General features: G+C 35.4%; 1 protein-coding gene across 5 annotated transcripts in view; it reads left to right on the forward strand.

Moving 5' to 3' along the window:
* Positions 1-15,005, forward strand: part of LOC148954790 (regulator of G protein signaling 7-binding protein-like) — a 195,870-nt gene that overhangs the window by 76,212 nt on the left and 104,653 nt on the right. For 4 of the 5 annotated variants that reach the window (XM_089107940.1, XM_089107936.1, XM_089107939.1 and 1 more), the window contains exon 2: positions 9,358-9,524. In XM_089107940.1, the coding sequence (XP_088964066.1) occupies positions 9,358-9,524 (167 nt within the window). The remainder of the gene's footprint in view (positions 1-9,357; positions 9,525-15,005) is intronic. The other variant, XM_089107941.1, reaches the window with a different exon arrangement.

The following is a 15,005-nucleotide window of genomic DNA, read 5'->3' on the forward strand; positions in this document are numbered from 1 at the left end:
TGGAATATTAGGGAAATAATTATTAAAAGCATCCGGTACTGAAATTTGGTCAATTAATCTGCCACTGACGTCTTTAAGGTTAATAGGTATAGATCTTGAATTTTTTTTTTTGAAAGAATTTCATTTATTGTGGGAAATGTTTTGCATGTTCCCTTTGCAGTGAGAGATTTTTGAATGATAGTAATTTTTCTTTGCTTCCCGGACGAGTTTGGTATTTAAGTTTTGTATTTTTTATAATTAGTTAGGCCAATATCGTGACTTGTTTTGCAAGCTAACTTATATAGGTCATTTTTGCGGTATGAAGAGATTATCAGGCTATTGAAGATCCAGGGGTGTATATGGGTAGTTTTTCGGTTTAATTTATGGACTGGAAAGGTTGAACTGATAAGATCACTCCGTCCCTGTGTAAAACTATTTGTGGCTGAATAAACCTCCTGACAATCCAAAACCTTAGACCAGTCAAAGGATTTCAAACGATGAACCGGTTTATATTTCCGTGAACCGCTTTGTATTCACAGTATTATATATTTTATTAAACGCAGGGGTATTAGTTCAAGAGGGTTGAGTAGTTGGTAGGGAGAGTCAGATTGGAAAGTGGTCTGATAGGTCAGAGAATATCATTCTGGAGGACAGGTCGTTTCCCAGGGAAGTGGATACGAAAATGTTATCAATTACAGTAGCTGAAGACCTCATAGGATTAACTCTAGTAGGAAAAAGGATGGTGGGAAGAAGACCCCTTGAGGTAAATGTTATAAAGAAGGTATCACAATCATTATTATTGCTAACGTTTAGTAAATTATAATTGAAGTCCACAAAGACTTTTGTCTTCTTTTGTGGTAAATTAATAAAACTAGAAAAATCATTAAACAGATTACAAAAGAAAGATGTCGAAAATAAGGGTTGTTTATAAAACAATGAAAAAAACAAAACAATTCTCGTCAATAGTTATGTCTAAGATTATTGAATAAATGTATAAATTATTGATAGGTTTCGATAATAAGGATTCACAGTATAATAGCCTGGTGAATTTTAGACTTGACCGGATGTAAAATGAAATGCCACCAGAGGACTTGGTTAAGTTTCTTTTAATATGAATAGTTTGAAAGCCAGGGAGGGAGAATTGGTTAGTATCATCAATTTTTGAAAGCCACGTCTCCGTTACTCCAATTGCATCGAAAGGGTAGTAACCGTTAATTAAAATTAAATCTTTGAAATTAGTCCCCTTATCCCGTGTGCTTCTGATGTAAAAACAAATTACATTAAGTTTGGTGTCTTCCATTGGCTTAGGTTTCACATTTTTCAAAAAATCAAAAGTGTCGGGATATTCACAGTTAATTTGAGTTAAGGTGCTATCGGGGCTAGCTAAGGGATTGATGGTCAAATTATTATGGTCATCGTAATAGTTAAAAACGACATTATTGCACAGTGATAGTGATAAACTCGTGAGAAATGAAAAATCTTGCACAATACACATTTAAATATCCATTGTGGTCTGTGTTTCATCATTTCCTTAATTTGAATCTTGGGATTCTTCTTTAGCCAACGAAATATCACTGGTGGTAATTTTGGACTGGGATGGAAAGTTTGCCGTTTTTATTAAATTTCTTGCCTTTGACTAGGGCAGTGGCACTGACTACTGTCTTGGGGGTTGTGGCAGTAGTCTGGGGAGTCCAGCTACTGGGCTTACACCCATATAGGTTAGACTAAAGCTTGCCAATACACCAGTAAGACCAATATATTCTGTAAACCGACCTGAAAATCATTTATTCTGACCGTGTATGGTGTTTACATCCACCCTTAAGACCATTATATTTTGTAAACCGACCAGAATATCATCTATTCTGGCCCCAATATTCCAGCATCAAGCGTAATTTGTTCTACAATCCGGAACTTGCCCATTTGACCAATTCCATGAAATAATCATCTGAAAAGATTAAAAAGAAATTTGGAGAATGTTATTGGTTTTTAGAAAATGTTGGTATAATCACAGTAAAGTTGATTTCAGTAAATATTATTTAGTATAAACTGTTCAGATGCATATTTAACCAAGTCCAGTGAAACAATCAACCAAAAACATTAAAAGAAACTTGGAAAATATTCTGGGTTTTTGAAAAATGTTGGTATGGTCTTAGTAATGTCGCTTTCAATAAATCTGATTTCGCATAGACTGTTCAGAGGCCTATTTGACCAAGTCCAATGAAACAATCACCCGAAAAGATTAAAAATAAATTTGGAGAATTTTCTTGGTTTTTAGAAAATGTTAGTATGGTCTTAGTAAATTTGACTTGAATAAAACTGATTTTGCATAGACTATTCAGAGGCCCATTCCAAGTCTTTTAATTGGTGACTGAGTATCAAAATTAATAATAAAAAAACCACTATTGCATAGAACAAACTCAGCTCTTTGGTAAATTCCAAGTTTTTTAATTGGTGACTGAATATTCGAAACTAATAAGAAAAGACTTATGCATAGAACAAACTCAGCTACTTGGTAAATACCAAGTCTTTTAACTGGTGGCTGAGTATCAAGAATGAAAAAAAAACCACTATTGCATACTAGTGCTCATAAATTCCAAGTCTTTAGTTGGTGTCTGAGTATCAAAATTTAATACAAAAAAACAAAACACTCTTGCCTAGAACATACGCAGCTACTTGATAAATTCCAAGTCTTTCAATTGGTGACTGGGTATCGAAAATTAGTGAAAAATAACTAACTCAGCTACTTGGTATCAAAAATTAATTAAAAAGCACTTTTGCATAGAACAAATTCAGCTACTAGGTAAATTTCAAATCTTTTAATTAATGACTGTCAGTAGTTAGTAAGTATGAGTTTAGTCTCTGAACTGAAAAGATCAAATTTTTGAACCTAATCGGATTATCTTTTGTACTATGTTGGATTGCGCAATTGACTTTTTGTGAGAAAATCCAGCCGATTCAATTGTGAGGGATTGCTCACTTCATACAAAGTGAGTTATTATTTATCATAGTGAATAATTTAATACATAACTGAACACAAATTGGTGTTTGCCATCAGCAAACCTCCTTGGGTATTGTTCCAGTGATGAACCTAATTAACAATGAATATATTTGTGTTATCGCTGATTACAAATTGTGACATTTATTTTTGGTCAAGTTACTGAATTTAAGACTGATTAACAGAAAAGAGTAAGGTGGTGTGAATTTGTGAATCTGCAGTGTCTCGTAGGTTGGAATAAATGTTGGGAAAAAAGCAGCCCCTAAGACTACCACCGAGAAGGATACTCCCACTGTAACCTTTTGCAACTCGCCATTCCCACCTACTTCTAAAGCTCTTCCTAGACCCCCCCCCCAACTGCGTGGTCCAAAACAGCAAGCCACTTGTCAGGCATTCAGACCTTAGCCAACACTAACTCTAATGAAAGAGGTGAGACGCCTTGAAAAAAGAGGAAAAAGGATGAAGTTTGCTCGCCAGTGATAGTGCAACCCTTTCCTTCAAGTGTCCTAGAAACCAGGACTACAGATTACCCCAATTATTTTACTGTCTCAATTAAGAAAACCAATGATCAACCCTTTTCAAAAGATCGAATAATGCACATTAGGAAAGTTGCCTTTCTGATCGCCAAGGTATATTTTGAACTTGTTTTCAAACAGGACGAGTCTATTGATATTTACTTTACGTCTTCTCAGGCGGCAGACCATGTCCTGTCAAAATCCAAAGAAATAATTCTTGGTGAATCGGATGTCTTAGCCACAAAAAAAGATGTGGAAAAATTACACAAGTATGTGCTGTATGGTGTTGATACCAGTGTAAAAGTGGAGGAAATACAAACTGAACTAATAAATTCTTCAGGTCTTCTCATCAGTGCTTCAACTGCAATAAGGCTACGTTTAAACAAAGAAGGAGTCCTTCAACCAAGCTGTTCAATCCTCATTTCCTGCAAAGTTGAGCTAAACAGAGACATAATCTTGTACGGTACGTTCCTTTTTTACAAGATTTATAAGCCTAAGCCCTTATAATGCTCCATCTGTATGGCCCATGGCCACAGCAAAAACATTGCAAACAGTCCCATCCGTCTTACCTTAAGTGTGGGGAGAAAAGGCAACACAATTAGTGAATGCCCTGTGTCAGACCCTTTTTGCAGAAATTGTAAACGTAAGGGACACACAGCCCCCCCCCCAAATAAATCTTGCCCGGATCACCAAAAGTGAGTTGTAGTCCTTAGAACATCAGATAACATGAGCCTACCCTATTCAGCTGTAGCTGCCAGAATCCCTTGGCAACCTACACTCCATCGGCCCAGTAGAAGACAAGTAACAGTTGCTGTAGAAGAAGCAAAGGCAGTATCATTTCCAAAAGAGGCAAATAATGTTCATACTCAAGGTTCTAGCCAGTCCCTTCTTCCCTTACCTAAGTTTACTTCATCATCCTGCCCTCCAAAAGATTTGTCTGAAAGTAACCAAGAATGGTAAAGGCTTGCAACTTATCTCACAGTCAGTCGCTTAATTGAGGTTAGTAACGAACCTGAGGAAACCAAAAATATTCTCAAGAAGAAAGCTATCACTAAACTTCTAGGTGATGACATCTTACAAACAGCTGTAATTCAACCATCTTCCATCAAAAAGGACATAGATTCCACATCGAAGCTAGTTAAACCTGTAGAATCAACTGCTAAACAAATTAATATAGGCTCTGACAATGCCACAAGCAGTAAAGGGAGTCTGGCGACTGGGCTTACAACCATATATGGGACACTGAAAATAGCCTGAGAAACTAAATCTAGCCAATGCTACTAGGCTTACACCTACATATGGTGCAATAAACCTTGCCAGTACACCAGTAAGACCAATATATTCTGTATACCAACCAGAAAATAATTTATTCTGACCGTGTAGAGTGTTCATATCCACCCGTAAGACCGATATATTCTATAAACCGACCAGAATATCATCTATTCTGACCCTGATACTCCATCATTAAGCGTAAGTTGTTCTACAATCTGGAAATTATATAATTTATCCTATACTACTACTACTACTAACAACTCACCGCAGCACCAAGCCGCCTGAGGTCAACACTGCTACGCACGCTCCTCCTCCACCCCAATCTATTCAAAGCCTCCCTTTTTACACCCGCCCACGAGGTTCCTATTTCCTTTAATTCTTTCTTTATGACGTCCTCCCACCCCAAATGAGGACGACCTGCTTTCCGTTTAGCCCTAGATGATTGGCCGAAAAGAACAATCTTCGGCAATTGGTGATCCTTCATCCGGAAAATGTGCCCTAGCCACATCAACCTTTCTTTCATTATAGCCCTAGAGAGCGGTATTGAAACACATTTTTCGTACATCCTATTGTTTGAAATACGGTCAGTCAGCCAGGTACCCAGAAAAATCCTTAAGCAATTTTGGGGATGACAATCCTATATTTTGGGAAATTGTCGTATCACTTAAACCTTGCCAGTACTACAGTGGCAAGACCAATATATTGTGTAAACCGACCAGCACGTCATATATTCTGTAATAGAGAGGCGAGACAGGAATTTAACCAGCATACTAGAGTCAAAGGGTTAATAAAATCTAATTACCACTATTTCTAACAAAATGATTGACAGGGAACAGTCTATGAACTCTTGGCACCAGGACATGTAGTAGAAGAAACAATTATAAATAAAACAAACATTCAGGGTGGGAAGGCCGGCATGGGATTAAAGCGTGTGTTCTTGTTTTGAATATTTATCATTATTGTTTTTTTTTTATTGTATTATAAGGAAAGTAAATCTCAGTCAAAACAGTATGGAATATAATAACCGATATCTCATTTGCATAACTCTTGACTGGGCATTAACATCAGGGTGAATCCAAAATGATGTTATTCTCATAGTAAAGTTGACTTTTCAATAAATCTGATTTTGCATAGATTAATCAGAGACCCAATTGACCAAGTCCATGGAACAATAATACTCAAAGATTAAAAAGAAATTTGGAGAATGTTCTTGATGTTTAGAAAATCTGGGCAAGGTTGCGTAGAATATTTAGAGGCCTATTTGACTAAGTCAAAGTAATGAAAAAATCAACCGAAAACATTAAAAATAAATTTTGAGAATCTTCTGGGTTTTTGGAAAATGTTGGTAAGGTCTTAGTGAAATCGGCTTCAATAAGTTTGATTTTGCATTTGCTGTTCAGGGGCCTATTTGACCAAGTTCATTGAAACAATCACCCAAAAAGATTAAAAAGAAATTTGGAGAATCTTTTTGTTTTTTTTTGTGGAAAATGTTAGTGTAGTCATAGTAAAGCTGACTTCAATACATATGATTTTGCATAGACTGTTCAGAGGCCCATTTGACCAATTCCATGAAATAATCATCTGAAAAGATTAAAAAGAAATTTGGAGAATGTTATTGGTTTTTAGAAAATGTTGGTATAATCACAGTAAAGTTGACTTCAATAAATCTGATTTTGCATAGACCGTTCAGAGGTCTATTTGACCAAGTCCAATCAAACAATCAACCGAAAAGATTAAAAAGAAATTTGGAGAATTTTCTTGTTTTTTAGAAAATGTTGCTAAGGTTATAGTAAAGTTGACTTCAACCAATCTGATTTTGTATAGACTATTCAGAACCCCATTTAACCAAGTCCATGAAAATATCACCTGAAAAGATTAAAAAGAAATTTGGAGAATCTTCTTGGTTTTTTAGAAAATGTTGGTATGATCATAGTAAAGCTGACTTCAATAAATCTGATTTTGCATAGACTGTTCAGAGGTCCATTTGACCAAGACCAATGAAACAATCACCCGAAAAGATTAAAAAGAAATTTGGAGAATCTTCTGGGTTTTTAGAAAATGTTAGTATGGTCTTAGTAAGGTTGACCTCAGTATACCTGATTTTTCTTAGACTATTCAAAGGCCCATTCCAAAGTTTTTAATTGGTGACTGAGTACCAAAAATTAATAATAAAAAGCACTATTGTATAGAACAAACTCAGCTATTCGGTAAATTCCAAGTCTTTTAATTGGTGACAGAGAATGAAAAATTAACAAGAAAATACATTTCCATAGAACAAACTCAGCTACTTGGTAAATAACAAGTCTTTTAATTGGTGACTAAGTATCAAAGATAAATAATAAAAAAAACTATTGCATAGAATAAACTCAGCTACTTGGTAAATTCCAAGTCGTTTAATTGGTGACTGAGTATAGAAGACAATAAAAAGAAATTTGGAGAATCTTCTTGTTTTTTTATTGGAAAATGTTAGTATGGTCATGGCAAAGTCGACTTCAATAAATATGATTTTGCATAGACTGTTCAGAGGCCCATTTGACCAAGTCATTAAACAATCACCCGAAAAGATTAAAAGGAAATTTGCAGAATCTTTTTGGTTTCTAGAAAATGTTGGTATAATCTTAGTAAAGTTGACTTCAGTAAATCTGATTTTGCATAGACTGTTCATAGGCCTATTTGACCAAGCTCAATGAAACAAACCCCCGAAAAGATTAAAAAGAAATTTGGAAAATCCTCTTGGTTTCTGGGAAATGTTTGTAAGGTCTTAGTAAAGTTGACTTCAATAAATCTGAATTTGCATAAACTATTCACGGCCCCATTTGACCAAGTCAATGAAACAATCACCTGAAAAGATAAAAAAAAACTGGAGAATTATCTTCGGTTTTTAGAAAATGTTAGTATGGTCATAGTAAAGTTCATTTCAGTAAATCTGATTTTGAAAAGACTTTTGCATAGACTGTTTTGAATAGAGATCTATTTGACCAAGTCCGTGAAATAATCACCCGAAAAGATTAAAAAGTAATTTGGAGAATCTTCTTGGCTTTTAGAAAATGTTAGTATGGTCTTAGTAAAGTTGACTTCAATAAACCCTATTTTGCATAGACTACTCAGACGTCCATTCCATGTCTTTTAATTGGTGACTGAGTATCAAAAATTAGTAAAAAAAAAGTGCTTTAGTATCAAACAAATTCAACTACTTGGTACATTCCAAGTCTTTTAATTGGTAACTGAGCATAAAAAATAATAAAAACATTTTTACATAGAACAAACTCAGCTACTTGGTAAACTACAAGTCATTCAATATATGACTGAGTATCAAAAGTTAATAAGAAAACATTTTTGCACAGAACAAACTCAACTACTAGATAAATTCCAAGTCTTTTAATTGGTGACTGAGCATCAATATTAATGAAAAACAACACTTTTGCATAGAACACACTCAGCTACTTGATAAATTCCAAGTGTTTCAATAGGTGACTGAGTATTAAAAATTAATAAAAAAAAATAACAAACTCAGCTAATTGGTACATTCCGAATCTTTTTGTTGATGACTGAGCATAAGAAATCAATTTTTTTTAAAGCACTTTTGCATAGGCCTACAACAAACTCAGCTACTTGGTAAATTCCAAGTCTTTTAATTGATGATTGAGAATAGAAAATTTATAAAAAAAAAGCCCTTTTCAATAGAAAAAACTCAGATACTTGGTAAATTCCAAGTCTTTTTATTGGTTACTGACTATAAAAAATTAATAAAAAAGTACTATTACATAGAAAAGCTCAGCTACTTTGTAAATTCCAAGTCTTTTAATTGACGAATGAGTATCAAAAATTAATAAGAAAGCACTTTTGCACTGAACAAACTAAGCTATTTGGTAAATTCCATCTCATTCAATTGATGACCGAGTATCTAAATTAATAAGAAAATATTTTTGCATAGAACAAACTCAGCTACTTGGTAAATTCCGAGTGTTTTAAATGGTGACTGAGCATCAAAAACTAATAAAATAGTACTGTTGTATAGAACAAACTAAGCTGCTTGGTAAATTCCGTTCTTTTAATTGGTGACTGAGTATCGTTAATTTATTAAAAAAACAACCTTTGTCATAGAACAAACTCAACTACTTGGTAAATCCCAAGTCTTTTAACTGGTGGCTGAGTATCAAAAATGAAAAAAAAACACTATTGCATCTTCAACTTGATACTGTCGCAAGTAGTCATAAGTAGTCAAAGCCATAATAGGCTGCAGTTGCAGTCACAAATAGTCCCAGTTGAAGTAGCAAGTAGCGAATATTAGTAACAGGTAGCATCTGATTTAAAGGTAGCACATTCAAGACAAACATTTTTAGATGTTTTATGTGTCCACCAATGCTGATATACTCAGTTCTCAAAAGGGGCTGCATGCTCTTTAGCTTTTTTTTTTTAATATTATCATTTTAATATTTGAACCATAAATGAAAATTTCTTCCAATGTGTTTAAATAAACTGTTATGTTAGTTTTTGATTTTTTTTTTCTGACCCAGGCTAAAGAAGCTGAACTTTAATCTTCGTTAATAAATCCTGAAGGCCTAGTGTCCCTCTAAAACTGCTTTTTTCTTACAGATGATAGTAGATTTGAACAGTCAAGTGGCCTTTTATCGATTTCTTCTTTTAAGTGTTGGTCAAACAAGGGACTGTCCAGAGATGCGAGAGAAAATTCGTAAAGTGCGAAGACAATGTGTAGACGTATGTAAGAACACATCACAGCTTCTTATGCCACAAATCCGGAGGTAGGTAATAAACTTCTACTGTGCTTAATTTACAACGCATTTGATGCCTACCTTCCAAAAATATTATAGCTTTGGACAATAGAAGAACCAGGTATAGTTTAATTCTTCCTAATATCAATGTAAGTTTTCATGACTTACTGCTTCCCTAACTTCCCTTCCCTTCCCTTTAGAAGACCAAGTTATGTCTTCTATTACTAAAAATGTTTGCCTTCAATGTGCTACCTTTAAATCAGATGCTACCTGTTACTAATCTTCTGAAATTAATAACTGAACCTCATTTTCAAAAAAGTAAATTTTAATTCTTACAAACTCTGATTTGATTAAATCAAAATAGGACAAAAAATCTGTTCTGAACATTACTGATTCAATTGCTTCTGCGTCTTACAACTAAGATTGAAATCAAATTCGTTACATTTATATTTGGTTTAAGTGGGTAAATGCTTTAAGAAAATTCGGCATTACTTAGGCCATTGGTGCACTGCCTAAGTAAAGAGCGATAAGGCTTCAGTGTATTATTTTGTTTTTCTCAGGCAGCTTTGAATGGAAGAAGTATTAGAAACTTCGTACGAGGCTCATTAAATTGGAGATTAAATGTCCAAGTGTCATTTTTCTGCATGCCCTTTTTACTGCACTCTCCCCCATAGGTATTAAGGCGGATCTACCAGGGAATGTCAACGGGGATTTTGAGCTAAATGAAACCAAAATGAAACATATATATGCAGGTTTTCAGAAGGGTGTATCAGCAAATCTGATTAATTGCTTAGGGTATTAAGTTGGACATTTCAGGGCTTGTTGAGGGGGACGTACTGCTGCTACTACTATTACTACTACTACTACAATTGCTAGTATTACTACTACTGCTACTACTACTATTACTATGAATGTGACTTTGACTGCAACTACTTTGCGACTGCGTCTATTTGCGACTGTGGCTATGACTTTTTCCGACCACTTGCAATTGCAGCTGGGACTAACTGCGACTATGACTGTGACTACTTGCGACTCTGACTGCAAGTACTTGCAACTATAACTATTAGCAAACTTTACTATTTGCAACTGCGACTACTTGCGTATTCAACTATTTGCAACTGCAACTGTAATTACTTTCGACTGCATCTACTTACAAGTGCGACTGCAAATACTTGTGACTGTGACAACTTCTAGTATTACTACTACTGCTACTACTACTATTACTACGAATGTGACTTTGACTGCAACTACTTTGCGACTGCGTCTATTTGCAACTGTGGCTATGACTTTTTACGACCCCTGGCAATTGTAGCTGGGACTAACTACGACCATGACTGTGACTACTTGCGACTCTGACTGCAAGTACTTGCAACTATAACTATCAGCAAACTTTATTATTTGCGACTGCGACTACTTGCGTATACAACTACTTGCAACTACAACTGTAATTACTTTCGACTGCATCTACTTACAAGTGCGATTGCAAATACTTGTGACTGTGACAACTTCAGGCTGCGACTGCGATTACTTACAAATGTGACTACTTGGGGCTGCAACTAATTGCACTAAGACTACTTGTGACTGCGACTGCGACTGCTTGCAACTACGACTGCAACTACTTACGATTTCAGCTACTTACGACCCTTACTAGTTGCGATTGCCGCTAAAGATATTTGCGATTGCGACTGACACTACCTGTGACTGCGCCTACTTGCGACTGACATGACTTCTGATTGCGGGTATAACTATTTCTGTCTGTGATTGTGACTACTTGTGACTAAGACTACTTGTTACTTCAACTGGGACTATTTGTGACTGCAACTGCAACATATTATGGCTTTGGCTACTTATGACTACTTGCGACTGCAGCTACGACCGTAGTAATAGTAATAGTAGTAGTAGTAGTAGTAAAAGTTGTAGAAGTAGTAATTAGAGTATTAGTATTAGCAGTAGTAGTAGCAGTAGAAATAGTAGTGGAAGTAGTATTAGTAGTAGTAGTAGTAAGAGTAGTAGTAGTAGTTTTAGTCTTAGTAGTCGTAGTAGTAGTATTGTAGTGGTAGTAACAGTAGTAGTAATAGTAGTAGTAGTATTAGTGTTGTAGTGGTAGTAGTAGTAGTTTTGAGTAGTAGTAGTAGTAATAGTAGTAGTAGTAGTAATAGTAGTAGTAGTAGTAGTATCAGTATTAGCAGTAGTAGTAGTAGCAGTAGAAGTCGTTGTAGTAATAGTAGTAGTAGAGTAGTAGTTGCAGTCACAAGTAGTCTTAGCCACCAAGTAGTGACACTACCTTCAACCTTGACTATTGCGACTTGGACTACTAGTGCCTGAGATTACTAGCAATTGTTGCTGTGACTATTTCCGTCTGTGACTGTGACTACTTGCTACTGCGACTGGGATTATTTTGGACTGCGACTACAACCAATTATGGCTTTTAATACTTGTGACTACTTAGGCTGTGGGTGTAGGCTGTGGCCTGTGGCTGTGACTGTAATAGTAGTAGTATTAGTAGTAGTAGTAATACTAATAGTAGTAGTAGGAGTTGTAGTAGTAGTAGCAGTAGTAGTATTAGTAGTAGTGGTAGCAGTAGTAGTAATAGTAGTCGTAGTAATAGCAGTAATAGTAGCATGTAGTAGTGGTAGTAGTAGTAGTAGTTGTAGTTTTGGTAATAGTAGTAGTTTTAGTATTAGTAGTGTAGTAGTAGCAATGAAGTCGTAGTCATACTAGTGGTAGAGTAGTAGTTGCAGTCACAAGCAGTCACAGTTACCGTCAAAACTAGTCGCAGCCACAATCACAAGTATTCTCAGTCACAAGCACTCACAGCCGCAGTAGTAGCAGTACTACTGCTACTACAACTAGTTCTACTACTAGTCCTACTACTACTACTACAAGTGTTATTAGTAGTATTAATATTATTATTATTATTAGCGGTAGTAGTAGTAGTAATAGTAGTAGTATAGTTGTAGCAGTAGTAGTGGTAGTAGCAGTAGTAGTAGTGGTAGCAGCAGTAGTAGTAGTAGTAGTAGTAGTAGCAGTAGTAGTAGTAGTAGTAGTAGTAGTATAAGTAGTAGTAGCAGATGTAGTAGAGAAGCAGTAGCCGTAGCATTAGTATTAGTAGTAGTAGTAGCAACAGTAGTAGCAGTAGCAGTAGTAGTAGTAATAGTAGCAGTAGTAGTAGAAGCAGCTGTAACAGTAGTAGTAGTAGTAATAGTAGTATTAGCAGCAGTAGTAGCAGTAGTAGTAGTATTAGTAATAGTGTTAGTGGTAATAGTAGTAGTAGCAGTAGTATGTGCATCTAAGGTTATCAAAAGGGTGTATCTGCGATATCTCAGGAACGGGTAAAGGAATGAAGTTTAAGCTATCAGGGCATTTTCAGGGGGACTAAAAGTTGTAACGTGATGGTGGTCAGAATGGCTTTAGCCTTGTAGAAGCCTAAGGATTATACAGACTTTCAATTCACTTATTCGAATAACATTCAATGTACCCATCTATCCAAAATTCAACAGTTAAACTATTATTAAAATTTGTTGAAAAATGTTGATTAAACAATGATTATGAATTCAAGATTTTGATTTTTAATAAGAAAAATCGAAAAAAGCAATATAAATATTTTTCTTATTAACCAATAAGAAACTGCCCCTAATAAAATTTGTGCCCTTTTTAAGTGACGAAAAATATTGGAGGGCAGCTATTCCTTCTTCCGTGCCTCCTTTTCCTCCAAAGTTGCCAGATCAAAAGTTTTAAATAGCTATTTTGTTCAGCGTAGTCGAAGATCTAATAACTAAGCTTTAAAGTATGACTTGACCCCCACAGTCCCTCTGGGAAGGGCTGCAAGCTATGAACTTTGTCCCTTGTCAACATATAGCCTACTGTTGGTTACTGGGAAGTATACAGATATTCTTTGGTAGCGGGGATTTTTCTGGTGGGGAGGGAGGTTACATGGGAGGATCTTTCCATAGAAGGGTTTACGGAGGAGAATTAATGTGTATGTTGCTATTCAAGATCTTTTTCGATTTAGGCTGACAACCTCCGTGCCTTCTCAAGGCCAGAATATAATTTCCACTTTACTGAAAACAAAATAAATTTTAAATGTTTACACATTTTTGATTTAATAAATAAAAAAATGGTTAACACTCTAAGGAGTAAATATCAGTATGTGCATATTAAACTGACAATCTACGTTCATTTGTTTATTTTTTTAGTAAAGTACAAATTATGTTCTTGTCTTGAGAAGGCATGGGGATTGTCAGTCCTACTCGTGTTAATATCTGCTCATTTTGAGTTTAACCCGATTATTTATTGTAATTTCTGCTTGTTTTGGGTTTCATTTATTTCTTGACGGTTGATTTGTGGTAGTTTTACACTTTGTAGATTATTTGACTTCGTTTCTACTCATTTTTGGTTTATTGAAGCTCTTTACTTTTCTTTGAAAAACTTATTTTTTGATAAAGTTTTTTTTCATTAATTACTCTCAAAGGTAGAAAAAAAACCTTACAGGATTCTAGATTCTCTTGCTAACAGTGTTGGAATTTTTGGTGATGGCACACAGTTATTGATACATGAACACAGTCTAAACATTTTTTTATCCATAGAAAATATTCCATAAATGAAATCTGTTTGGCCTATGTAAATTATTCTTTTGATAAAAGAAAAAACATATTTACAAATTTTTAACAATATTTCAGGGTTTTTGTAACTACAGTCCCAAGCCCTATTTTATTAGGCATGATGATACACATTGATACTAGCGGTACTTTTGCATTGAGAAGCAGTATTTAGCGTTGTTAAGGGCCATACTTACATTTAGGGGGTAGAAAATGGATATTTTCCTTCCCAAAAATTAATTTTAACGACCCCTATCTGGGAAAACTGTCTGTGGAATTCTTCTCTCTACGCAACTCTTGAGAATTATTTATCTCAATGATACTGATTTGTCCAAACATAGCCATATAGAAACTACTACTACTAACAACTCACCGCAGCACCAATCCGCCTGAGGCGAACATAGCTGCATACAATCCTCCTCCGTCCCAACTTATTCAAAGACCCCCTGTTTAAAACCTCCCAGGAAGTTCCCATTTCTTTTTCATCTTTCTTTATGACATCCTCCTACCCCCGATGAGAACAACCTACTTTCCGTTTTGCCCTAGACGGTTGGCCGAAAAGGACAATCTTTGACAATCGGTCATCCTCCATCCGCAGAACGTGCCCTAGCCATATCAACCTTTCTTTCATTACAGTCCTAGAAAGAGGGATTGAACCACATTTTTCTTACAGCCTACTGTTGAAATATGGTCAGTCAGCCGGGTACCCAGAACAATCAGTAGGCAATTTCTATGGAAAGCATCTAGCAAATCTTCATCCACTTTTCGGAGTGCACATGCTTCAGAGCCATCTTTGAACATTGTCATCACTGTAGCTTCCAATATTCTAACCCTCAATCGCAGACTTATCTTCCTATTCTTCCAATCTTTTTTTAACTGAAAAACACCCTGAGCCTTGGCTATTCTAAGTTCA

This window comes from Artemia sp. Qi Xiang Cuo, chromosome 2 (assembly GCF_049724085.1).
Source record: "Artemia sp. Qi Xiang Cuo chromosome 2, ASM4972408v1, whole genome shotgun sequence".
Lineage (NCBI taxonomy): Eukaryota > Metazoa > Arthropoda > Branchiopoda > Anostraca > Artemiidae > Artemia > Artemia sp. Qi Xiang Cuo.